This window comes from Meleagris gallopavo, chromosome 26 (genome assembly GCF_905368555.1).
Source record: "Meleagris gallopavo chromosome 26, MGAL_WU_HG_1.1, whole genome shotgun sequence".
NCBI classification, from domain to species: Eukaryota; Metazoa; Chordata; class Aves; order Galliformes; family Phasianidae; genus Meleagris; species Meleagris gallopavo.
The window spans coordinates 2,828,080-2,853,282 of NC_139429.1; the positions used below are offsets into that span (position 1 = coordinate 2,828,080).

The window sequence follows — 25,203 nt, forward strand, 5'->3', positions numbered from 1 at the left end:
ACCCTCTGGTGTAAACTGTGCAGGGTTTTGTGGTGTTTCAGATGAATGATGCTGCTGCTCTGTGAAAGTAAATCCTGGTGTCCTGGAGTGAGTCTCAGGTTGTGCTGCTGTTTGTTTCTGTAGCAGCCCAGGAAAGAAGTGCATCAAGCCAGATTTATCTTCTTGCTTAATGCCAGAAGTGGCTGTGGCAGAGACAGATGAATTGGGCTGATTGAAAATTGATGCGGACCCAGCAGAGGTCAGAATTTGGGCTAAGAGGTTTGAAGTTGAGAGCTGGGGAGCCTTGATGATGAGGTGGGACTTTGTGCTGTACCAGTGGGTGGCACACAGTGAGGTACTGACCCCTGTGAGCTCTGGTTCAGCAGATCAGAGGGAGACTGACCAACGTCTGAGCACCAAGTTTGTGTTCCATCCCCCAAACGAGCCATCAGCCATGCAGCAGATGCATTCTTTTCCTTTGTCTTGCAGTGGTTGTGACCTGTGAGTTACCTGTGCATGAATCCAAGAATTCCACAGTTAATTAGGGAAGTGAAAATGAAGCAATGTGAGTCTTCCCAATTTTCTCTCCTTTTCTGCCTTCTATTGCATCTTCTGTTTTCTCTGAACTTTCTGAAGTGCAAGGGGCAAGCAGGTCAAAAATAGGAAGAAAATTAGAAGCACTTGGCCTGGTGCCTGCCTTTACACTGTGTTGATTAGGTTTTAATTGGCAATTCTTGTCTGTAATATAAGATAATTGCAGAGATTTCCAGGAATTGTTTGTAGAATAGGAAGAAACAGACATATCTGAGTTGTACTGGAGGAGCTTAATTAAAGACTTTATAAAGTGCAACAGATGGTGCTTTGCTAGTTAGAAAGACAGGCGTGAGCCCTGTTTGTGGATGTTCTCCCACCATGATTAGGGCTTCTGGTTAGTTTATTACCATCTTTTAAAACTTTTTTGACAAAAGGGCTCCCCAATAATTCCATGTGAACCTACAGGCAGCCTCATTCTGGCATGCATCAGCATGAAACTTGGAAGACAGAAGAGTATTTTTCCTTCTCTTGCCAGTAATCAATCTGTTTCCAAAGCCCTCAGTAGTATTGGGCTTCCAGGAGGTTCTAGAAGCAAAGAGAAGATATTGTGATTTAAAGGGAGAAAAGGATCTCTTTGCAGTTTTCACTGGAGCAGGTGCTGAATCTTGAATTTTTTATGTTACTTCTAAAAGTAGGAGAACACTTTTTTAAAAACAAGGCTGCTCTGAAGTAGAATGTGCATGAAATTGCTTCGGGATATGTTCTGCTTGTTTTGCTCTTGCTGTAGAGCTGTAAGTTCTCTTTGCTCCCCAGCACTGCCAGTGCTTTCACAAAGTTTAGTTTTGTGTTTCATCAAAGGGTATTTCTCGGAACAGGAAAACTTAGCTAGAAGACAGTGTACGTTACAGGGGAGAATGGAGTTTCAGGAAGAATTCACTTGGCTTTTTCAAATTCCAGGAAGAACCTGACATTGCAGAACAAACAGTTTGCAAGAAGGAAATATTTCATGTAGACACTGAAGAATAACTTTGTGACCCTGTGGGGTTATCTTTCTGAGCAGCCAGCCAGACATGCGAGATGATGACAAAGAGACTTTCAATCTCCCTGCCCATGTCATGCTTGGAAGGTATACATTATCTCTTGTTTAAATGAGTTTTCTCTCTTTTTAGCACTGGCACCATAGGGTATTTTCCACTGTTTTACCTCTTGAGCCATCTTTCTGCTGCATGGTGTTCATTTCACTCCAGGCTCTATTGGAAAGTGATTACGTGAGAGGGATTTGGTTACATTGGGCTTCAGCAAAGACAGCACCAGATGTTCAAGAAATGTTTTCAACATAACATCTGAGCATTTCTTTAACAATTGTTTACCAGCCCCCATGGCTAATGCTTTGAGTTGGCTGATCTTATTCTGTAGCCTTAGGATCTTCCTGACAGGTGAGTGGATTACTTTCTTATTCAGACAGACTTGTTGTTGTATTAGTGCTGACACTGTTACCTTCTGAAGGCTGTAAGGCATTAGAGATGACAGTTGTTTAGCTTGTTCTGGTTAGAAACTCTTGAGTCTGGCTGCAGTTCTTTCAGAACCATGGGTGGTTTTTGTTTTTGTTTTTTAAATTAATTCATGGGAGGAAACAGGCAGAGAAGGGGGGATGCTTTCACCGAGAAGAGCTAATTTTTTAAAACACAAGACAGAATCAAATGTGACAGTTTTCAGGTAACAACACAAAGATGCTCATTTGAGTGCAGAACAGACAGCTTACTCTGACAAAGAAATGAATAAATAAAAATAGAATAAATGAGGTGTATTTTCTTCTGCTTTCTTATAGGGACCTCCTCTCCCTCACCAGAGAGCAATGTAGACTGCCAGAGCCAGTGTCTCATAGACTGCAAGCAGGGACATTACTACACAGCTGGCAACTGCTTGGAATGTCCTACAGGCTTCTAGTAAGTCTCCTTCCTTCCCTCTCTCTCCGTGCTTCTGCTCTTGCAAATAAGCAAGTTAAACTTCTGGGCATTTGCAGCATTCTGTTAGGCTGAAAAAATTCGGAGAGCTGTCTTGTAATATACAAAGTGTGGTGCTAGTTTCTCATAGAAATAATCAGCTGACCATGGAGACCGCTGTCTTTGGATCAGAGGTGCTTTCTGGGGCTTTCGGCAGTGATTGGAACATTCACAGCTCCCCTTGCAATCAGTTCTTCCTGGGAAGTGTCAGCTTGACAAAACCACATTCCAGTTGGAAAGCCATCCTAAACAACAGTGTCATTGACTTGTGGTAGAATGCACTCTACCTTCCTCAGGAGAAAAACATGAAGGCTGCTTTCTCTGCCACACCTGGCTCATTCAGATGCAAGTGGTGGTGGCCATCTCAGAGTTGTCAGGTAAATCTCAGGCCAAGATTGCAAAAGACAGGTCGACTTGAACTCTAAGTTTGGGTTGCTAGCTCTCCTGCTGCAAATTCTGCCTGTGGATGTGCAGTCCAAGCATTGCATCTTCTCTCCTGGAAGACTAAAAATGTGTTGGCTCCCTTTGAGGTTCTGGAATGATCTGATTTGAATTCATCATTCTTTGAGTAGATGGGGGTGGTCTTGTAGCTGCACAACACCATATTGGCTTTTAGGAGGCGGAAGTGGAAGAGATTGGTTTTAAAACTCTCATTATTTTTGTTCCAGTTGCCCTGGGGGTCAAAAAGCTCCAAGGAAATGCCCACTGGGAACAGCCAATGAACTTACAGCTCAGGTGGACATCACAGCCTGTCAGGTAAGCAGATGAGCAGGGAAGGAAAGCAGACAGGTGGAAGTAGTATTTTCCACATCTCTACATTTGCTGCCACGTATCTTGAATCATCTCATTCCAAGCTTCAAACCCAGATTTTTAAGTTTGGTTTGAGATTTTTTGGGAAAGAAATGATACTTGGCTTTGTTTTTGCTCACAGTAAGCCATGCACGTAGACAGCAGCACTGCCTTGATTCATTCTTTACAGTAATGATGGTGAAAAGTACATGTTGGGAACTCTCTGGGAATTCCATAAACTGAAGAGTTTGTGGAAGAGTTCTGTGAAGCATTCTGTGAATCTGTGAGCTCTCCATGGTGTGGAGGCCGGATCTTGAAAATGATCCAAGATCCTTTTTCTCTAACATTTGAGCTGCACGTGGTCATGAAAAGAATACGTTTCTCTGGCTCTGATGCTGCTTGTGATTACACTGCAGGTCTGTCCTGAAGGTTATCTCAGCCTAGAGAGTGGAGCTGGATGTCGTGCATGCCCAGATGGCTATTCGTGTGATCCACATAGTGGTGTGCAGAGGAGCTGCAGTCCTGGACAGTATTCTCCAGAGGGAGAGTCAGAGTGCCTGGGATGTCCAGAGAACCATGTCTGCCCAGATGGAAGGAGCAGGCAGGTACAAAACCAAGCACGTTATTTTTCAAGGTCAACTTTTCTGACAGGTGGGGCCTGAACATGAATGTATTGTCAGGATGCACGTTTCTTATCTAAAATTTGAGGTTATAAGTGCTCAGATCTTCTGCTTTCCGTTAAAACCCTCGGCTGAGGACCCAAAGGAGCTTGGAGTGAGTTTCTTTCTGGAAATTAATCCTGGAGGATAGATCTGAGAGAATGCTGGCAAGAAGGAAGCACAAGAAAGAGTGCAGTACTGGTTCATGTCCTGCCTTGGGTCTCCTTTGGACATTGCTTTGGGCATCAGAGGCCCATTGAGCCCATTGGTATGTGCTTCTGTTTCTTCCCCTTAGCATTGTTTGGCTGGGCAGGAGCCAGATCCAAGCCACACTCACTGTGTTACGTATGCCCGTGGTTCTGTCTCAGCTGAAGACGTGCTGATGTGCCTGCCCTGTCCAGCAGGTGAGTGCATCTCATGAGCATCGTCTTTAGTCATTAAGACAGAAATTGAAGGAGACTACCTGTAACCAGAAAGAGTCCTCTTCAACGTTAAAATCTGTCATGTCCTTTATACATTCTAGACAGTGAGTACAAATCTGCTGAGGATTTCCTAGCCTAAAGTTAGCTTTCTGTTGGGATCTTTTCCTGTGAAAAGCATGGGGCTTTGGTACACCCTCAAGGGCTCCCACACAAATTCCTTTTTTGCAGTGCTTGGTAATAGGAAATATTTAGTGCTGCAGGTAGTGGTGCTATTACTGATAATTCCCTGCACAGAAAATCAGTTTTCTGTTTTAATTCACATTTTCTACCCAACAGAACCCAAGAAATATGGGCTGACAGGGAGAGCCTGGTGTAGCTGTGATTTTGCAAAGGAATATTTAATGTCACTACAGGGATGCCGTTCACAATCTGCAGTCCTACCAAGCCATCCCCTCCCCTCTAAGACCTGTCTTGCATGTGAAGATGAAGTGTTTAATGAGCAGCTCCAGGTGCCTCCTGCAGAGTCACTGAACCTAGTAACTTGATTCTTACATCTGTAATTAGAATCCTTTTTATTAAATAATGAAGAGCTCCAATACTTTTGGATACTTTGCTCCTAGTAGATGGAGAAATAGAATAGCTACAGAGATCATGCTAAACCAAAACCTCAGTAATTTATTAGATCCAGCTATAATAATACACATGACAAAATAGAGGAATTTGCTGTATTTCCTGTGCCTGAGATTGTGTATGAAAATGTAGCAAATTAGTAATCTGTTGTACGCAAGCTGTACGGGGGAAGTGATGATGTCTTTGTGTGTGTATCATATAATACTTAATTATTTATGGTGTCACATAGAGAGTCAGGGAACTTATCCTGGCTCCACTAAATATAATAATAATCCAGGAAATGCTGTGTTCTTTGGACTTAAGGAACCATTTATAGACCATGCTTACTAGAATAAGTGCTGTGGGCATGTCAGTGCATGGATTTCACAGTGACAGATTTGCTATGTATTATTGTTTACAACACAAGATCAACGAAAGGCTGAGGTCAGATTTCAGCTAAAGTCTATCAGCAGCAGAACCTGGAGAAAGCAAGTGAAAATCTCTCAATAGGTGATCGATGAGGTAAATACATGTTGTGTATCCAATGCTGAAATTCAATGTTTTGGTGTTAAAATTAGACCTGTGTGTTCTAATGGGCATGTTTTCCATCAGCTCTTGTAAATCAGAGTAAATGATCCAGACTACTTGCAAAGATGGTAAGGAGCTTCAATACCATCACAAGCCAGAGAGGCTTGAGGATTCTCAGCGTTCTTTTGCACAGTTTGACTGACTTTAATTATATATAATCTGTGTACTTAAGTGTTGCGTGCGTGTGAATGAAGTGTCATTGCTGTGCTGATACATAGCAATATATTTCAACATAGCAGTGGCAGTTTTATTGCACAGTTAAATCCATTTTTTTTTTTTAACGCTCTTCAGATAATCCATCTGGAGTTTAGTAAAGCATTTGATATCTAGTCTTACAAAATCTTACTTAGGAACAAGTAATTCATTCTAGCTGGGCATGAGCATTTCATCACTGAGTGTTCAACTGGCAGGAGGGTTTTAAGTGAGTTGTTCTAGAATGTTGTTTCTAAACTATATGCTGTGTTCTTTTCTGTAGGTCACTTCTGTGCAGACAGCCTTACAGACACTCCTCCTCCATGCCCAGCAGGGAGCTACAAACCCAAAGAGGAGATTCTCATGCCCAGCAGCAGCTCCTTGCCCCTACCTGGTGTGTGTCATAATATTTTGCAGTGGGAGTGATAATTCTTGCTCTAAATCACAGTGTGAAGTACGTGTTTATGAAGGGGTGATGGCTACAATGCTTATTTGCTAGGTTCTCTTTAAGGCTACGCTAGAGCTGGATGAAAGGAACATGGAATCTCCTACAAATCAGACTGGCAGTGTAGCATCAATTAATAATTAGTATTTTACAAAATACAATATGTTTGGGTTGTAATTTCTTGGGAAGAGATTAACAATGAAAAACAAAAGCCTGTTGAGAGAGGCTGCAAATAAACTGTGTCCTGCATGTGGGAGAGCTTTATTTATTGTCAGTAGCACTGTCTTTTTATTGCTCAGCTGGCACTGTGCAACCACTGCCCTCATCTACTCAGTAGGATGAGTGAATCCCTGGGGCTACCGCATTTGTCAAAACTAAAGACAGTTTATCTAGAGGTATCCAAGCTGTAAAGTTAACCTTTCACATGTAGGACAGCAACAGCCAGGTTTGCAGCATCCTTTCTAGCTTAGAGACTGAAAGGGTTTCAGAGTCTGCCTGTTCAGAGAGGTTTTGGAGAGAAATATGCCACTGAAGGAATCAAGGTGAGACAGTAGGTGTTATGGTTGGAGAGAGGAAGAGAAGGGGAGAAAAAAATGGCATAGTAAATATAACCCTTCTCTCCAGGCACTCAGGTTGTAGTTGGGCCACTATGGAATAATTTCTGCTGGTGCAGGGGGCTTACAAAAAAATAGAGCATTTGGCATAGAGCTCCTTTTAAACTAGTTAATTTAAAGGGGAGAAGAGACAGCATATGTGCCTTGGCAGCATGCAGGACGAGCACTGTGCACGTGAGTCACTGTGTGTACAGTGCTGCATGGGAAATTGGAGGTTAGCTTGATTCAATCTGCTGTGTCAAAGCTAAGCTCTCCAGCAAGCAGGTCACAGTTAGGAGTTTCTTTTTCTCGACGTGTGAACATGAGGAGAGGTCCACAGCTGTCACTCAGCTGGCTGGATCCCACTGGATATCTGGTGGCAATGCATGCAGAGTGCTGTCCATATTTCTGCAGTCCTCTTGCACTGAGGTCACTCCTGCAGGACTCTCCGTTAATAAACAGTTTTATTTTATTCACCAGTGACATCTGTTAGAACAGGAGATTAGAGATGCAGCCAGCAGCCTCTGTCATGACAATTGTCATGACAGAAGTCCTAATGAATGACATCTCTAAGTGAAAGAAATCTGTTTTTAATGGAATGGACTGCATGAACCTGTGAAAGAGAGGACATGAATATGTGTGCAGCATGAGGACTGGGGGCCCAATCCAGGGAACTGTTGGTGGCTGGCAATTTATAAAGCATTGATGAAAGTTTTTTGCTATCTCAGTATAAAGTTTCAAGCTGACAGAGCTGGAATGGGGATTTTTAGGGTCTGATCCTTTTTGCCTTTTGGTGCCAAACCTGAAGGATATCGTGCAGCTTTATGTTCTGTAAAAGGCACAGGTGGCAGAATCAGCAACCAGATGGACTTATCTTAAATAGAAATCCATCCCATATTAAAACGTGACCTTCAAGAGTCCTGTTATTAGCAGAACTAAAGCTCAGAGTAGGTCTACAGAGCTGCTGCATCCACAGACGTTTACTGTCCACTTCACTGAACTCCTTGTGTGGATGTGGACCATAGCACTTACATATCTACCCTATGCAGAAATTTCTAAGAAGCTCCAGTAAATAAAGAGCTGGTAATTGTACTTTCAACAGAAATAATTAAAAAGCAATCTTATGTGCTCAGTGTCATCCAGCAGGTCTGTTACGGAGTAATGTGGTAAAGTTGACAGAATGTCTTCCATTTTTGAAAGAGATGCTCCATTTGTATGCATATGAATCAATCAAAATAATCTCAGCTCATTTTTGCAGCAAGGTGAAATTGCACTACAGATTAGTCAGAACTTTATTTTATTTTAGCAATAAATAAGCACTGCAATTTATACTTTCAGAAGCTGTAGAAACCACAGGTGACATTCTGATGTGTTTGCAAGGACCTAGGCACAAGGCTTCCCCTGCAATACTCATATGTTTCTTAGGCTAACTCTGATTTTGAACATCTTGGAGTACCTCAGGGTCTCTTTCAACAGTATAAAAATGCTGCTCTGTTCTTAATGCTGCTGTACAAATGGGAAAATAGTGTTGGAGAGATTCGGAGGATGAAGTCCATTATTAAAGCAAGCTTTGGCCCAAGTCCAGAATGTTTTGTCCATGGGCACAAATCACCAGGTGCACTGCCAGGAGTGGAAACCTGGAGTGTGGTTGCTCGATCTCCCTTCACATTTACTGTGCCCTGTGCCTCAGAGAGGTACGTGTGCTGAGGAAATAATTATCTCTTTTAATTCAAGCCCCCATATTTTTCTATTTGATCACTCCTTTTCTAGCGAATGACTCAGCTGCTAAAGCATCTTGACTGTTGAATGAGTTTTTTGCTCACCAGCTAAGGCTAGGAAATTGCTGCTTTCCACCCACTTCTGAAATTAAAAGCAGAATTGCATTTATGTGGAGCAGCGAGGAACAAACCTGGCATCTCATCAAGACAGCCAAATTCAAGAGACAGGGCCAATGGCACCTGAGCAAACACTGTAGAAGATGTAAAGGAGATACAAGTTCAAAAACACTTCCAGTTTAATAATGTAAGCTGATATCCTATGCCTGTGGTACATTCTATAATGATGTTGTCAACACTCCTAAGGAAAACTTAGGTGCAAAGGTGACACAGTGCTGTATACAAAACAAACAGGGGGCTTAAGAATTAGCTCTGACATGCTGGAAAATAGTTTGAGTCATATGGTGGTCTCAGTTTGTGTTCCCTGCCTGCAGCACAGCACAGTCAGTGGGAAGTACTTAGCCTTCCATGGGGTTCAACCTGGAAGTGTTCTTGGGAGCATCAATATCACTGAGCCATCGCATTCCCTTCACAGCCAGTATCACTGTATTTGCTTTGTGCACTTGGCAGCTTTGACTCAGTGGATAGTAGGTATTCTTGTGCTAAATGTGTTTCCTTTTCTCTAAGTTAAACGTCTGGGGACATCCTGTCATGAAATGCACTTTGTGAATGTGACAAAACCCGCAAGGAAGCGTTGTTTCACTACCTATTGGTCTTGCCAGTGTTCCCTTTAAGTTGCAGTTCAGGCATGTCTTAGCAGACGTGATTTTAGAGATGCTCAGGTGGCTGCCATTCCAGGAGGTATCCATTCATTTTTATTGAGTTCATGTCCAGTCTGTGAAACTCATTCAATTCTCTCAATATTCAGAGTACAAACATGGAAGCAGCCCAGCTTTCGTGGAAACCCCAGGCTCCTGTACGACTGAGGTTATTAAATCTACCTCCATCAGAGTGTGTTTTCAGGCTGATGTGTTTGCTTTTCAATGTGTCTTACTTCTCTTATTACTGACATAGTCCAGATGGTTCTACTGCTTCCAGGAGCCACTCAGTCACAGTAATAATCAGCTAATCCAATACCACCACCTTCTGGCTTTGCACTAACTTCATTGCTGTTATGAATAAACTTCCATTATGCTTTCTTGCTGGAGGTGATAGTAAAGGCATCACATTTTGTAGGACTCTGTTTTATCAGCAAGTCATGCTCCCTTTGGGACTCTAAATACCTTCTTTCTCTTTAGGAAATGGATTGTGTTTGAAGTGTCCTGCTGGGTATTTCTGTCCTGAGGGAGCAAGTCACCCAGCACCATGCCAGCCAGGTACATACAATCCTCTCCAAGGACAGGATGAAGCCACTGACTGCAGAGCCTGCCCAGCAGGAAGAGCTTGCACCCAGGCTGGATTAGCCCAGCCTGACTCTGAGTGCTTACCAGGGTAAGCCTTGCTTGTTTTCTGTGCGTTCCTATATGTCTGTATGTATAGTTCATCTCCATTGTGGTATCATTGGTTCTTTGGGTTGTTTTGTTTGTTTGTTTTTTGTATAGAGATTCTTCTGGAATGTTGAGGTTTTATATAGTTTCTGGTAAATCTCTCTGATGTGGGCTGTGTTGGTAAAGGAATTTTCTGAAGTACAGCAGATGTGGCTGCTTTTTTTTTTTTTTTCCAGTTGTACTATTTATCACGTTACATTGGCTGGGCTCAGAGTTTACCTCCCTCTTGCATTGAACTATTGGCCCTGACCAACCTGCTGTCTTATTTTAGGTACGTGTGCCCAGTAGGATCATCCAGCCCACATCTTCCCAGCAATGCCTGTCCTCCAGGAACAGTTGGCAATGGCTTTGACCTCTTTGATAAGTCCCAGTGTGAGACGTGTCCTGCTGGATATTTCTGTGTTAGAGGTACATGGTTTTATGGCAGAGTGAATGGTGTTCTTTGGTGCTTTATACCCCCAGTTATTGAGAGCAGATCATTGAGTAGTCAGTGATGTAAATGGGGAAAAAGATGTCAGTTGTAGGGTTTGGTGTTACTGCAGAGACTGCTGTACATTCTGAACAGGTTGAGTTTAATTCTGACCTGAGGTTTTTCCCTTGATGATACCTATTGTAGATATTATTGATATTACTGCTTTCACTTAATGAAATGGAAGCAGACATTTTTTACAGTATCCAAATATTTTGCATGTTGATGGCCTCTTCAATTTAATGTCTGTCAGGTTTGGACACAGGCACCCTGCAGGGTTCTCAAGGCTGGAAATAATTGCTTTAGTAGCCAGTTCTGTGACAAGCTCTTGTCAACAGAGGAAGTAATTATCTCATTTTGAATGGAGGAAAGATGCAAAAAGAAAAGACTTGATGCAGCGTCTTCCAGAGCTGAAAACAGACCAGGGGAATTAGATTGTCTGAAGCCAATGTGCTGCATAGTAGGCTACACGTCATCTCTTTATGTTTACAGGAACAGGGGGAAGACAGAAGCCTCCTGCTCTATGTCCAGTTGGTCACTACTGTCCAGCAGGCACAAAGCATGCGGTGCAGCACAAGTGTGCTCCAGGCACCTGGAGCAATAGGACAAGGCTGAAATCAGCAGAGGAGTGCTTGCTGTGCCCTGCAGGCTGGTTTTGTGTGGGAGGATCTCATGTCCCTTCTGGCATGTGCAGCTCAGGGCACTACTGCCCTCAAGGTAGGAAGTTTTAGCCAGAAATGAAAGGAATTTCCATTATTTCTGTCTTTAGAAATGCTGTGGACTCTGATAAACTAATAAAGCCATGTGCTGACTTTATTTGCACCAAAGCATTTCAGTGTGTAGTTGGTTGTTCTGTACAGTGAATACTTTAAACTTGTACTGTTTGAACTGGGCGTATCAGCATCGTCAATTCCTCTCCCTTCATTTCCAAAGAATTAAGATGCCTAATTAAGTGTCTGGTACGAATACAATCCTAAATTCTTCCTGCAAAGATTGGGCAACGTTTGCTAAACCGTGAATTTTTAAAAAATATTTCCTGGTTTGTGCTCAGAGCTGTGGTCAGTGATTTATATACATACATATATGTGTATATATATTTACACACATACATGTATATGTATACATTCAGTATATATGTGTGTATAAATATATACACACATATATTTACTTACGTGCATGAAAGTATATGGTTACGTATAACTCATGTAAGTACTTAACAACAACAAAGAACCAAGGGCATTATATTACTTTCTCTTTTTAAAACTTTAATAAGAATTAAGGTGATTCTTTGCTCTTTTTTTGGGGGGGAAGGTACGTGGAGAGGCACACAGTACCCCTGCCCTGCAGGAACGTATGGCACCAGGCTGGGAAACAGCAGAGTGGAAGATTGTACAGCCTGCCCTGCCGGGGCGTTCTGCCCCAGTGGGACCTCCAAGCCACTTCTTTGCCCAGTGTAAGTACACTGCATGTGCTGATAAAGCTGTGGGTCTCTGATCCACGTGAGTGTTTCAGAACACTTTTTATAAGTAGTATCGTTCTGCACCAGAAATGAAATGAATTTGTAAACACCTTGCTTCTTGCTGCCAGTCCAGGAGGGTTTTTCTCTGTATCACACAGTTTCTTCCCTCCAGAAATAGTAGAAATCCTCCCTATGAGAGGCTAAAAATGCAAACCAGAAACACACTGTGATTTTCTTCGTCACTTTGCTACCATTGGTGACTCTTTCTACTGTTGTCTTTTCTCCCATAGAGGAACTTACCGTGTGGAACATGGTGCAAGAGTGGCTGCAGACTGCGTCCCTTGCCCTGGAGGGTACTACTGCCCCAACCTTGGCACTGTTACACCTCGTACATGTGGTGCTGGCAACTTCTCAGTAAGCAGCAATAATTTTATCTTAGCATCTGTTCAACTTACATTGAACAGTGGATCTTGGTAAAAAGGGGAGCTAAAGGATGTACCCCTCAAAGGAGGCATTGGAACGAGGCAATCTTCTTGCATTATGAGTCTGGGTATTTGAGGAGATTGATACAATGCTTTAAACAATATTGTTCACCTGTGCTTGACCCTTTAAATAATGAAAGTGCTAGTCTAGAAAATGCATTGGGAATGTTTCTCGTGTTTCTGAATGATCAGGCTTGGCACTGCTCCAGACAGGATGCTGGAAGTGCCTCACATGCAATGTTCTCCTTGCAGTCACTCCCACTTCTGAGGCTTGCATTAGCAATCTAACCCCTTCATCCATCACCTGGCAGTGTGCTGTTGGATAGACACTTTGCATTTGGGTGATTTGTTTTAGTTTTCATTGTTGGCGTAAGCATTGCAGGGGAATGGCAGAGCAAACACCCATATTTAGTTCATGCTCTGAATGAAGTATTGGGTTGCAGTTAAGCAATCATTTGGCTGTGGAAGGTAAAACAGTGAGATGGAGCTCCAGAAGGGAATGGTGGATGGCACAACAGCTTTTCACAAAATGGAGCTGAGACTCATTTCTCTGCCCCTAAACTATAATGAGTAATTTTAATGATAATTGTTAGATTTCACTATTGAAGAGGAAATAACATGTCAGTTTCTGTCCAGGCTATTTTTTTTATCACAGTGCAAATTTTGTGGTTACCACTAGAACCATTCATTAAGATTGGAAGCGAGATAAACGATGAATGGGGATTTACTTGCCTATGTCAAATGGACCTTGATTATCTCTCACATGCACTTTGCAGTTGAGTGTGTCGAGGGAATGTGTTTATTTTTCTCTGTTATGCTGGCAAAAGGTGTTGGACTGACTGGTTTGAGGCCCAGAGCCTTTCACATGGATAACCCACAGGAAGCACAGGGCCTGCTTCATATGGCCAAGCTCTCTTGCCTGCAGGGTGAACAAATACACTGAATTACCTGCGGATTGTTGTTTATAGGTTTAGATTAGATGGAATTTTTAAAGGGACATCATTCCATGTTGTAGGACCAAGGTTCTGCCTCCTGCTTGCCGTGCTCTGTTGGACATTACTGTGCTAGTGAGCACACCAGCCGGGAGGTGATGCTGCTGGCTATGATTTGCCCAGCTGGTCTCAGATGCCCAGAAGGACAGGCTGTTGCTCCAGAGGCCAATGCAAACTCCTGCCCAAGAGGCTTCTACTGTCCCCAGGGAGATACCGTGAGTGCATCTGTTTTAGCCTTTGGGCTGCTTTTCTGTGTACGTTCCCACTAATTGGAAAGGAATATTCTTGTAGCTTCATCTGTTGCATGTGGGCCGTATGGGATGTGGCAGTTTGTGTAAGACCTGTTTTTTGATTTCATTTCAAGGGTTCAGATGCAAAGCCTTGCCCCAATGGGACCTATGGTAAACAGAAGGGACTCAGCAGTGCTGAGGAATGCTCACTGTGCCCTGCAGGGAAGTACTGCTACAGAGCTGGGGCTGAGCCTTCAGGAATTCCCCATCCTGTAAGCATAGCCCAGCTTCTCCCAACGTTTTTTGCAGAGGCTGTGACTGTGAATGAAACCTACTTAATACATATTTTCTGTCTTTCCTTTGCCTTTTGTCTGTCAGTGCCTTCTGTCTATCAATTTTGCTAACGAGATTATGAATTCCCTTTTTTTCTCCTCTTTTTCTGCACCATTTTCTTGCAGTAAAACTTTCAGGTTATTCAAATTGTTGATGAAGTTTGGATCTTTCTTTGCTGAACCTTAACATATCTCACTTCCCTACCAGAGAAGAATGACAAAGCTACACTCGCTGTCTTTTTTGCTTTCTAGACTGGAGATTGTCCACTTGGCTTCAACTGCCCTCCAGGAACTGGATTCCCTTTCTCCTTCCCCTGCACCCCTGGATTCTTCTGGGATAATTCCAGTGCAGAGGATGAAGACAGGTGCAAACCGTGTCCAGCTGGGTACTATTGTGACTCTCCTGCCATGACAGAGCCCAAAGCTTGCCCAGTAGTGAGTTGTTTTTCAGTGGTTATCTTATAGAAGATGCTATATGTGGGGGATCTGTTAAATAAAAGAGTCCTGAATGCTGTATTAAGCTGACATTGTCTTGCAGGGCTTTTATTGTGGTGAAGGCAGCTCTAAACCTGAGCCCTGCCCAGAGGGAACTTACAGTAACAAAAAGGGACTGTCTGGACCATCAGAATGCAGCCCATGTGGCCGTGGTTTCTACTGTGCTGCTCCAGGGCAGACTGGACCAAGTGGTCCCTGCAAGGCTGGGTTCTACTGCCAGGGCAGGGCTCTTACTGCAGTAAGTCAAGCTTTTCTCCTTACCTATTCCTGTTACATTGTGGTGGGGTGTTTTTGACCCAGTGACTTCAAGAGCTGCAGTTTTGCACTGCTCTCATCCGAGTTTATAGCAGGAGGGCCATTCTGCTGCCCTCCAAGGGAGCATAACCATTTTATAGCTTTCCCCTCGAAACACTGCCATCACCTTAACTAAAAATGTAGCTAGGTTGAATATCCAGGTGAAAAGTTCAGTGGGAGTGAATCACAGTGGGATTGCCAGTTTGAAAAAGGTCATCCTTATTTCTTCTTTGTGTGTTTACTACATTCCCCTTAAAGAGGCATTATCTGTTCACTGTACAGCAGTGAAAGTCTCTGTTTTTCTCTTTGGTGTTGCCTTGAGCCCAAATCAGTATGATGCCTTTAGTGTTTTAACCCAGTTTTCTCCTTTCTTACGTGATGCCTTTTTCAATTGCAGTTGCCTACAGATGGTGTGACAGGAGATGTGTGCCCTGCAGGGGCATACTGCCCACCTGGGTCCCCTTTACCCATCCCCTGCCCTCCAGGAACCTACAGCAATGTGAGTGGGCTGAGAAGCCTTGGTCAGTGCTTGGACTGCCCACCTGGGTGAGTGTGCTGTTTGCTGATTATGGCTCAGTTCTGTCTCACTGCAAAAGGACCTTTTAAACCTTACATTTGTTGCCCAAACAGCACAGCTTTACCTCCAGCCCTTTTGCAGTTCCTTCTGATCCCAGCAAATGTGCTGCCAGCACTCTCCAATGCTATATACCTGTATTAGATGATTTACAATAAAGAACTTGAACCGAGTTGCCCCCCCCAGCATTTGCTGTTCACTAGCATCTATCAAGACTCATTATGTCTGTAGTGCTGGATGGCCTGACCTAGCAACTCTTGCTTAAACATTCTCATTAGTACTGTTTGGATAGTCCTTTTTGTATTAGCAGATTATATAACTCACCACTGTATTACATTCCTCTTAATGATGCCAGGATTATATATCTGATTCTGAAAGAAGAGATGTGGATTTAGCATTGGCTTTCACCTCTCCACGAAATGCATGCAGATTGTTAATGACGAGCAGTGTGCCTTTCAGGTGGCTTTATCTTCATGCTGCTGTGACAGAGGATGGAAGATCCTCTGGGTCTGGGCAGCACAAGAGCTGTAATTTTTGTGCTTTCCTGGGATGGAGTTGTAGGTCTCCGTGGGGTGGAGTCCAATGAGCTGAGAGAATCCAAATTTTCCTGTTTTTTTTTTTTTTTTTTTCCCTTCTGCTTTTTCACTCCCTCTTTTCCCTGAAGATGTAGGCAAGAAAAATCTAGCATGAGACAGCTCTGGAATTCATATTCTGTCTAAAAGCTGAAGGGAATGCCCTCAGAGTTCCTGCTTTTCTATTAACACCTGTATATTTCTAGTCCAAAGATGCAAAGACTTGAAGAAAACCAACATTTGGGTGTTTGTGTGATCTTTATTCAGATCACACAAATATGCAGATGCAGCTTTGTGAATGTACAGGGGGAAATTCTTTCCAGGTTAAAGCTGCTGTACCTGGTCTCTAAAAAGGATGCATGAGAAGTGATGTATGTGCTCTGTAACTTCCTTTCAAGGCCTGTAAGTGATCAGGAATGAGGTCTCTGTGAGATCCCAGGTAGACTGAGGGGGATTTTTTTGTATGGGCACTGTGCTAACCAGTGACAAACTATTGCCACCCAAGATCTTTATTTTTCTCCCCACCACGCAAAGCCTTTATTGTGATGGGACAAATACCCGAGCTCCCTCAGGACCATGTGAGCCTGGATACTACTGTACAGGAGGTGCCAAAAGTGCTCTTCAGCATGTGGTCATGGAAGGGCATTATTCCTCAGCAGGAGCTTTCAAGCCAGAGCCGTGTCCTCTTGGCAGCTTCCAGCCTGTGAGTATTAGAGTAGTATGCACTCTGATGACCCCACAAGCATCTTAGAGCCATTGTACAAGGGTGTGAATAGTCATTTGTGAAGTGGCCATAAGTAGATAGCTTAAAAAAAAAAAAAAGAGACTTGGGTTTTCTGGTAAGCTGGGCAATCATTCCCATCCTTGCTTCTGCCTTGTAGCAGCAGAACTGTGCGGAGCTAGAAAGGTTGGGGATGGAACACCAGATCCACCAGTTCAGCCTGGTTCCTTGAAGCTAATCAGGCAATTTTTCCTAAATTTTGTGTAGTGCCAATTTAGCAGTGGGTTGAGGAAGCTTTACTCTAGCGTAGGTGAATTGCCACGTGCATAGTTGTGCAGCCCTTTGCTGCCATGTTAGATAAGGACTGTGTCTACTGCTGCTTTACTGACACAGGGTGCTATTCAGATGCCACAAATCTTTTGGTTTTCGGACTGCTGTTCTAATGATTCAGGTTGTTTATTTTGCAGCAGTGTCTGGGAGCTGGTAGAAGGTGCAAAGCTGCTTTGTTCACGTTGTAAGCAATATCACTGCGCATCCACCAAGTTCTTTCTTACATCCCCTTTTTTAGGACCGTGGTCAGTCTCACTGCAGAGACTGTCCAGAGGGAACATTCTGCAATGAGATAGGCCTGGCTGAAGCCCAGCCTTGTCCAAAGGGGCATTTTTGCTTGGGTGGAAGTTCCTTGCCTCTCCCTTGTCCAGTGGTAAGAATCCAACATCGTTGTGTTTTTTAAATAGTAGTTTTCAGAAGGTTTCCAGTCCCTTGGAGTAGGGTATTCACTAGTTCTCTGTTTCTGTGCAGGGAATGTATACAGATGTGCTTGGGGCAGGTTCATGTAAGCCCTGCCCAGCAGGCAGGTACTGCAGCATGGCAGGTCTGACTGAGCCAGAAGGACCTTGCCAGCCTGGATATTACTGCAGCCAAGGATCCAGCAGCTCCTCACCTGTGAGTACCCAATACCTTGTATTGCTGCAGACCATTAGGCACTACGAAAGACTTCATGGGCTGCATCAATCTCATTTCCTTTGCTTCAGGTGGGCCTTTCGTTTGGAGATCTCTGTCAACCAGGATATTACTGTCCTGCTGGCACAGGACACCCGAAAGAGATGGCATGTCCTGCTGGCACCTGGAATGGCCAGAGGGGAGCCCAGGATGCCACTTGGTGTCTTCCTTGTGCCCCTGGGTTCTTCTGCAGTATGTCTGGCCAAGATGCTCCCGTAGGACTTTGTGCACAAGGTGAGACAAAACCAGAACTTTTTAGCTACTTAGAAATTCAGGGGGATTTTTTGCATGACAGGGAAGACTTGTATGCTTTCTTCTTCAAGGCTACTACTGCACAGGAGGGGCAAAGACTGCAAAGCCAGAGGATGGTGTCACTGGAGGTATCTGTCCTCGAGGACATTTCTGCCCTGCAGGTTCATCAGCTCCTTCTCCCTGCCCCAGTGGTGAATACAGCAATGCAACAGGTCAGGAATTGGATCTTTGCAGCCTCAGTGTGGCTTGGGAAAGCTAGAAGCAAATCCTGTTTTTTTTGTCTGCATCCAGGAATAGCAGTTGATACTACTAACTATTACAAGCACTCAGTATTTTCCTTGGGACAGAGGAAGGATTCTTGGTTGTGTTTTTTTTCCTTCCTTTTATTCCTCTGGTGTCACACGGAGAATACAATTCACCCCCATAGCACGCAGGTCAAATGGGGTTGTAGCAGTGACACTAAGCGAGCTATTAACCCAATTTCCTCACTGTTCTGCCTGCCACCTACCGGTGTGATGTGAGGTTACTGAGACTCGGGCTGGAGTGGATTTGAGAAACTTGCTGGATGGATCTCACCAGTCATTCCCAGAGGGCTTGCAGAATAACTGTTGCATCTGCTGCTGCTTTAAGTGCACAGCTTGGTAGAAGAAAGTTGTCTGTGCGGCGTCTTCTTCCAGTTCATGACTTATTTCCTCTGTAGGTCAAGACAAATGTGTTCCATGTCCTGCTGGGTTCCACTGTCCTAAAGGACTGCGACGCCGCTGCCCTCCTGGCTTCTATTGCCCTCAGGGAACGGGAATCAGTTTTTATCCCTGTCCCCCTGGGACTTTCAACCCCTCTTACGAACTCAGCCAGGCTGAGAGGTGCCAGAAGTGCCCTGCAGGTGAGGAGATGGCTGAGTACGCTCGTGGTCTACGTGGAGCAGATCAGAGGGTGATCTCTGCATATCTCTTCTCTTAATCTACTGAGATATTTTTCCACTTGGAAAGGCAAATATAATAATACCCAAAGTAGATTCCTTGTACTACTGGTATTGTCCCCTAGTAAGCTGAATTTGGTGGCTTTTTTTTATCCTTTGTAGGAAAATGGGTTTGGTTTTACACTTGGGGTTTCCCAGAGGAGTGTGATTTGAACTGGACTGCTAATGTTGAGGGATCAGCTCTCTCAAAGCCTCACTCTTTGTCTTCCAATCAGTATGTGCAGCACACCAGCTCTCCTGTTTTGTACTGATACTCTTTTCCCTTTGTGGTCTTCCAGGAATGTTCTGTGGAGACTGGGGACTCTCCTCTCCAAGTGGTCCCTGCTGGCCAGGGTTCTTCTGCACAGCAGGTATCAAATGTAATGCTCACAAGGGCCAAGGAGAAGTGAAAAATTAGAAAGCTGTTGTCTTTAGGAACAGTTTTAGACATTGTGTGCAATCTCTCCCTGGCTTTTCCTGCAGAGTGTGCCAGGATAGCCCTAAGGAATGTCTAATCAAAAACCTGCTTTCTGAGGCCAGTAGAAGGACTTGGGAAAAGAAGCAGTTATTCTCTTCCAGCTACGGAAATTATTCTTTAAGTGTGTGGAACAAACTGGCCTACAAATAGCAGCCCATATCATTCAGGAAACCTTAGGTTTATCTTCTTGATGTAGGAGCAAGTGTCCCAAACCCTGATGGAGCCACGAACACCAGCTCTGGTGGCCCATGCCCACCTGGACACTTCTGTCCAGCTGGCACAAGTATCCCACAGCAGTGCCCTGTGGGCACTTACTCAGACAGGTAAGCTTCTGCATTTGCTTTTCCTTTTTGTTTTATCCTTCTGTCCCTACTGCTGACTATCTGGTGCCTTCCTTACTTGCCTACGGAGTCCTTCACCCCCTTAAGGTGCAACTCAGTAGTGCTCATTAAACACATCCTTGCACTGATTATGAAAGCCTCATGGTTGTTTTCACTTGGCCAGGGATGTAAGCATCGAGGGTCTTCCTGCTGAACTTGTACCCTTGCCAACAAAAAGCCTGCTTATGTCTCTCCACAGGCCATACATGTGGCAGGAATCCAGCTGCATGGCATGCCCATCTGGCCATTACTGCAGCTCTGCTGCCCTCACAGCACCCTCAGGGCGCTGCTCAGCTGGGTTCTACTGCCTGGCTGGAGCTTCCTCTCCATCACCACCTGGTGAGTTGTACTGTGTGAACATCAGTGTCTTCACCTGCTTGTGTCTTGGCAACAAGACAGCTTTAAAAAATGCCTCCTTTTCCACCAGTACTCCTGCTTCTGCTGCTTCTTAGTCATTAAAGCAACTGAATTAGTTTTGTTGGTGCTATTGGAGTGCATACACTCCAAGGATAAAAAAGTAGTCAGTCCACCAGCCTGTGTTACTGAATGAGACACTTTCATTGAACACTGGGAGGGTTCTGGCTACCAGCATACAATGCAAGCGGCCTGATTCCCACTTATCGCTTTATTGTGCATAAGAAATAACAGTTTCTTAGAGAAGAATTCCAGGTCCTTAATGGACAACTAAATATTCTCCAGAATTCAGCTAAATGCTTAGAAAGCTGATGTGCAAAAATACGGTTCACTGTGGCTTTTCCTTTGAAGCAAGGAGGAAGAGCACAAGGTGACACAGCACTGAATAACTCCAAAGCTGAGATACTGTAGTCATTTTAGATTCTGTGTTGTGGCCCCTTTTGGTCTGTAAGATCCCGGAAGAGATAACAGAGGAGATCCTCATCAGTTAGCTCCATCTGTTGGTGTTGTCCCTTGCTCAGGAGCTCCCTTTTTTTTTTTTTTGCTTTGTTTTGTACTTTTGTGTTCTAGGTGTGTGGGAGGCAGGAGGCCCCTGTCCTGTGAGCCATTTCTGCCCAGAAGGAGCCAGCTTTCCCTTAGCCTGCCTTGCAGGGACTTATAACAACCTTACCAGACAAGCTGCATGCTTCCCTTGTGCTGCAGGGTACTACTGCCCAGAAAATACTACCAGCTACAGTGTGAATCCTTGCCCAGCTGGCTTTTACTGCCCTAAAGGTGAGATGGACACAGGGGATGAGGTCATCCATTGACCAGGCTGAAATATCTTCTTTTTAAAGGCAGGAAGTGGTCCCTGTGAAATAAAGCTTCAGGGGTCAATCTGGTTCTTCAGTGTAGAAGCACCCAAGCTCTTACACCATAGGCAAGGCTGTCATTTAAGCCTCTCCTTGGTATATTAAGCAGTGCACGGAGGTTGTCACAGCTGCAAAGGCCAAGCTGTGCATTGTGAAAGTCAGCACTGATATAAATTGGCGACAGTATGACATAGAATCATAGAATCCTTAGAAACATGAGGTAAGGCTGTGGGATTAATGGCCAAGATATTATAATCTGTGAAAGATTCTCTCTTATTTCAAAGGAACCAGGTTTGCTACTGAGTTTCCCTGTCCCCGGGGCTACTTTAACCCTGATTCCATGGCACAGAGCTTGGATAGCTGCTTGCCCTGCCCAACTGGGCATTACTGTGGGAAGGAGAACTTGACAGCTCCATCAGGCAAGTGTGATGCAGGTGAGTCTGGATCTGTTTGGCTGCTGTAGTGCACGGCACGTAGAGGAAATGTCTTAGGATGCATCCATCAGCCTCCCTGTTTGCTTGAGTCACTTGGCTGGCTGTAGGTCAGTAGTGGTGTAGTACCACTGAAGGCACCCTGGGAAGGCACTTGGCTTTCATATGGGTGCAGAATTCATGTAGGATGTATCTGGTAGCCATGAACAGTAATCTGTCTGCAATTCACAGCCTGTTTTGGCTGGAGAATTGAGCCGTATAGCAATAGTACTGAACTCAGGGTTGTGAGACCATCTTGGTTGATGTGGTGCAAAAGGATCATTATATGCACTCGTTTTCAGGCTGGTTTTGCATCTCTGCTGCTTGGACCTCACAGCCTTTTGACCTGGATAACTACACCAGTGCCAACTGCCTCTGCCCAGCTACTGCTACTGGAGGGAAGTGCATAGCTGGTTTCTATTGCCCTCGAGGAAGCCCAGAGCCTCTTCCCTGCCGTCCTGGGTTTTACTGCAATGCTTCAGGTCAGCGTCTGTTTTTGAAAAGAGACCTGAAATACAGACATACTTGTTTACTTAGGAACTCAGTAGAAGACCTAAAGCTAAGTTCTAATTGCAGGTGATAAACTCAACTTTGCCCAGAGTTTTTTGTGTATCCTTAAGCTTCTGTGGCCATGTTCCCATCCTTAGAGGAACAGTGTGAATGCATCTGTATAGGTTTGTAGATACAGAGGGTCAAGGTCCTCTGTCAGATTCCTCTATATTCTCTGAATCTGCAGAGCCTGCAGACACTGGGATACAGTCTGCTGATTCATTTTCTTCTGTTTCTTTTTTGTCCTTTCGGTATTCTTTTGGTGTGTTAAATGTGATCTGTTTTTATCCTGATACATTCATAGAGCTGCAGTGGTGTTTGCAAGATGTCTTTGGTGTCTCTCTGGGCTGGCACAGAATGGGGCTCAGGTATTAGCTTGTCGTGTTCACCCTGAGGGAAGCTCCAAGTTGGTTTTTCTCCTGCTTTTCTTCCTTTGTTTTCGTGCTTGGGTTGCCTTTACCCTCTCTGTCTTCCAGGTCTGTCTATGCCTAGTGGGGAATGTACTGCTGGGTTTTACTGTAAAGGTGGAGCAGTTCTCCCTAATCCAACAGATGATGTGACTGGGAATATCTGCCCTGAGGGGACTTACTGCAGTAAGTATCCAGCATCAGTCAGTGACAGCAATTCCTTGGCATTTAATATCTGGAATCCTGATGGGTGATTCTGAGAGTGTGATGGACAACTTGCTGGGCTTTGATCAGGGTGCCCCGAGTCCCAGATTCTTCTCCTGGTTGCTTACCCATACTCTGAAAGCAGGGACATATTTGTCTCATTGTTTGAAGCTGTCTGTCTTCAGGATGTGTTTAGCTTCACCTCCATTAACCATTACAAAATAAAGTTAATATCTGTCCTCTTCCATGCAGCACTACTTGACCTTTGAGTGAAAATAAGATTCCACTGCTGCCCTTTCCATGCTGCCCTGCACTCATTCAGCCCCCAAATGCAACAATATTTGTTCTTTCACTATTCATTTCTTTCTACCTTGTTTCTCTTCTCACAGCTGCAGGGTCAGCAGAACCCAAGCTGTGCCCAGCTGGCACCTTCTCCAGCCTGCAAGGGAGGAGATCACTTTCTGAGTGCCAACCTTGTCCCTCTGGCTTCTACTGCGAGGGTCCTGGTCTCAGTGCCCCCACTGGAGAGTGCTGGGAAGGTGAGGGATTTCACTGACTGCTCTGCACCCTTTGTACAGGAGCTGCCTGCCTGTTTCTGGCTCTTGAGCTTTCTTATGGGTGAAAGTTTGGAAACTCACTGCCTGGTTTTCTTCTCTTGTCCAGAAGATAATTTCTGGCTCTGTGTGAAAAGGCTGTTATAGAGGTTCAGGCAACTCTGACATAAAAGCAGAAGCGGTGACTTCTCTGTATTTTGTCTGAACAACTGAAATACCATCAAGGGAAAACTCTGATAGCCAGTGAGAAAGTAATCCTTGACAAGTTTCAGTAACTGGAAGGAAGCAGAGCTCAATGCTGCATCCCTACGTGTTTCCCCATACCACCCACAGCTTTTGTCCTGTGTTTTGAAGATCACTAGGTGTTCAATTCCCTTCTTATGAGCACCACTGTGGATTTGTCCCAGCGGAGTTGTAGTTCTGATCAATAGTAAGTTAAGGTCAGCAATAGATTCATTTCTCAAGTGGGCAGTGAGGTGCTTGGTTGGCCTGGGAGAACCTGTTAGGAGCCTTCACTTCCAAGGAGCAGCAGCTCATGCCTAGTACATCTCAGTGACTAATTTGTCTTTCCCCTCTGTCTCCTCTGCAGGCTATTACTGTGACAACCAGCAAAGGCCAGTTACTGATTTTACCCTTTACCCCTGCCCTCAAGGCTTTTACTGCCCACCAGGGACAAAGAGGAGCACTCAGTACAGCTGTCCAGTGGGAACGTTTGGCCCAAGGCAAAAACTGAAAACTGTCAAAGAATGTCAAAGCTGCCCGCCAGGAAAATACTGTGAATTCTCTGGACTTGCTGCCCCCACAGGTATAGTGCTGTTCTGCATCTGTTCACAACAACTGGAGTCCTGCTGACAGCTGTTGGCTGCTGCCAGAGATTGAAGTAAGGACAGTAGGGTTCTTTTCTCTGCTAAGATGATCTGTTACTTGTTGAGAACTTTCTGAAAAGAAAAAATCTCTCTTTTTCTATGCAAGAATGGAGAGTTGTACTGCAGAAGTCAAAATGTGTGCTGAAGTACTTTGCCCAAACACAGAGGCAGTGCTTGGTCTGAGCTAAGTGCTTCTGTTTAGGAACTGTCAGTTTGTCATCTGTTACCAGATCTGCACTTCCAGTAAGAAGCAGCTTCTCCCCTTCTTGGCCATTTCATCATTAATTTGTGGAGTATGCAGTGATGAAGCACCTTGTCGTGGCCTGTATTCCAATCTGTATTCAGAAATTTATATTTATGCACCCATTGTGTGCTTTTTGTGTATTATTCTATTTTCTAGGAGACTGTGCTGAGGGATTTTGGTGCAGAATTGGTGCCCGGGTAAGAAATCCTCAAGATGGAGAATCAGGATTTCCTTGTCCTCCTGGTCATTACTGTCCAGAAGGTAATGTACTTCACTGAAGCATAGCTTTTCATTTTCTATATAAAATAAAATATGAGGTGACGTTTCTTCTTTCCGGTGTAACTTATTTTGCCAGGTGCACCACATCCTTTAAAGTGTCCTCCTGGCACCTGGTCTGGCAGTGAAGGCAGGAGGAGTTTGCAGGACTGCCAGCCTTGTCCTGGAGGGCACTATTGCAACAGCTCTGGACAGAGAGCCCCCACAGGCCACTGCAGCCCAGGGCAAGTAGAAGATTGAACACATCTGTGTAGTCTGGAAGGAGAGATGTTCTACAAAAAGTCGTCTTAACCCTCTTGAAACAATGAGAGTGTGTTCCTGTATTTGCTGCTGCAGGTATTACTGTGTCAGTAGGGCCCAGACCCCAGTGCCCACTGATGGACTCTCAGGAGCTCCGTGTCCCCTGGGTCACTTTTGCCCTCTTGGATCCAAGAGTCCAGAACCGTGTCCTGCTGGCTCCTACATGCCACAGACCCATGGAGAGAAGTGCCATGCTTGCCCAGAGGGTGAATACTGTGTCCCTGGTGAGCAACCAGAGCCATGTCCCCAGGGTAAGTTAGGGTTTCCCTGTTGAGCCTGATTTTTCTGTAGATTTTTCAGAGA

The 25,203-nt window shown here is 44.5% G+C and overlaps 2 protein-coding genes across 4 annotated transcripts in view; both read left to right on the forward strand.

Annotated features, from left to right (window-relative positions):
- Nucleotides 1–1,891: 1,891 nt before the first annotated feature.
- On the forward strand, nucleotides 1,892–24,859 carry LOC116216193 (uncharacterized). Its single transcript, XM_085209063.1, has 33 exons — nucleotides 1,892–1,949; nucleotides 2,342–2,459; nucleotides 3,185–3,272; nucleotides 3,722–3,910; nucleotides 4,260–4,368; nucleotides 6,059–6,169; nucleotides 9,827–10,019; nucleotides 10,347–10,483; nucleotides 11,037–11,261; nucleotides 11,856–11,997; nucleotides 12,294–12,417; nucleotides 13,501–13,692; nucleotides 13,842–13,979; nucleotides 14,292–14,474; nucleotides 14,578–14,772; nucleotides 15,226–15,374; nucleotides 16,509–16,677; nucleotides 17,264–17,398; nucleotides 17,497–17,640; nucleotides 17,730–17,931; nucleotides 18,021–18,161; nucleotides 18,650–18,832; nucleotides 19,207–19,278; nucleotides 19,582–19,708; nucleotides 19,965–20,104; nucleotides 20,750–20,953; nucleotides 21,315–21,464; nucleotides 21,803–21,982; nucleotides 22,526–22,642; nucleotides 23,050–23,199; nucleotides 23,804–24,019; nucleotides 24,481–24,585; nucleotides 24,680–24,859. Exons 1-33 carry the CDS (start codon nucleotides 1,892–1,894, stop codon nucleotides 24,838–24,840), a joined length of 4,947 nt encoding a protein of 1,648 aa, XP_085065189.1. The 3' UTR covers nucleotides 24,841–24,859.
- Nucleotides 24,859–25,203, forward strand: part of LOC104914348 (uncharacterized) — a 28,119-nt gene continuing 27,774 nt past the window's right edge. For all 3 annotated transcript variants that reach the window (XR_014879709.1, XM_085209371.1, XM_031556870.2), the window contains exon 1: nucleotides 24,859–25,151. Coding sequence is in view for 2 of the 3 variants with exons in the window: in XM_085209371.1 (XP_085065497.1) it covers nucleotides 24,905–25,151 (247 nt within the window). In the remaining variant the exon portion in view is untranslated. The remainder of the gene's footprint in view (nucleotides 25,152–25,203) is intronic.

Bases quoted from the DNA above. Each gene is read 5' to 3' on its own strand.
- LOC116216193 (XM_085209063.1), top strand. From the start codon at position 1,892: ATGGCTAATGCTTTGAGTTGGCTGATCTTATTCTGTAGCCTTAGGATC. The intron at 3,911-4,259 runs GTACAAAACCAA...TCTTCCCCTTAG, and splicing joins CAGATGGAAGGAGCAGGCAG to CATTGTTTGGCTGGGCAGGA. The intron at 10,020-10,346 runs GTAAGCCTTGCT...GTCTTATTTTAG, and splicing joins GACTCTGAGTGCTTACCAGG to GTACGTGTGCCCAGTAGGAT.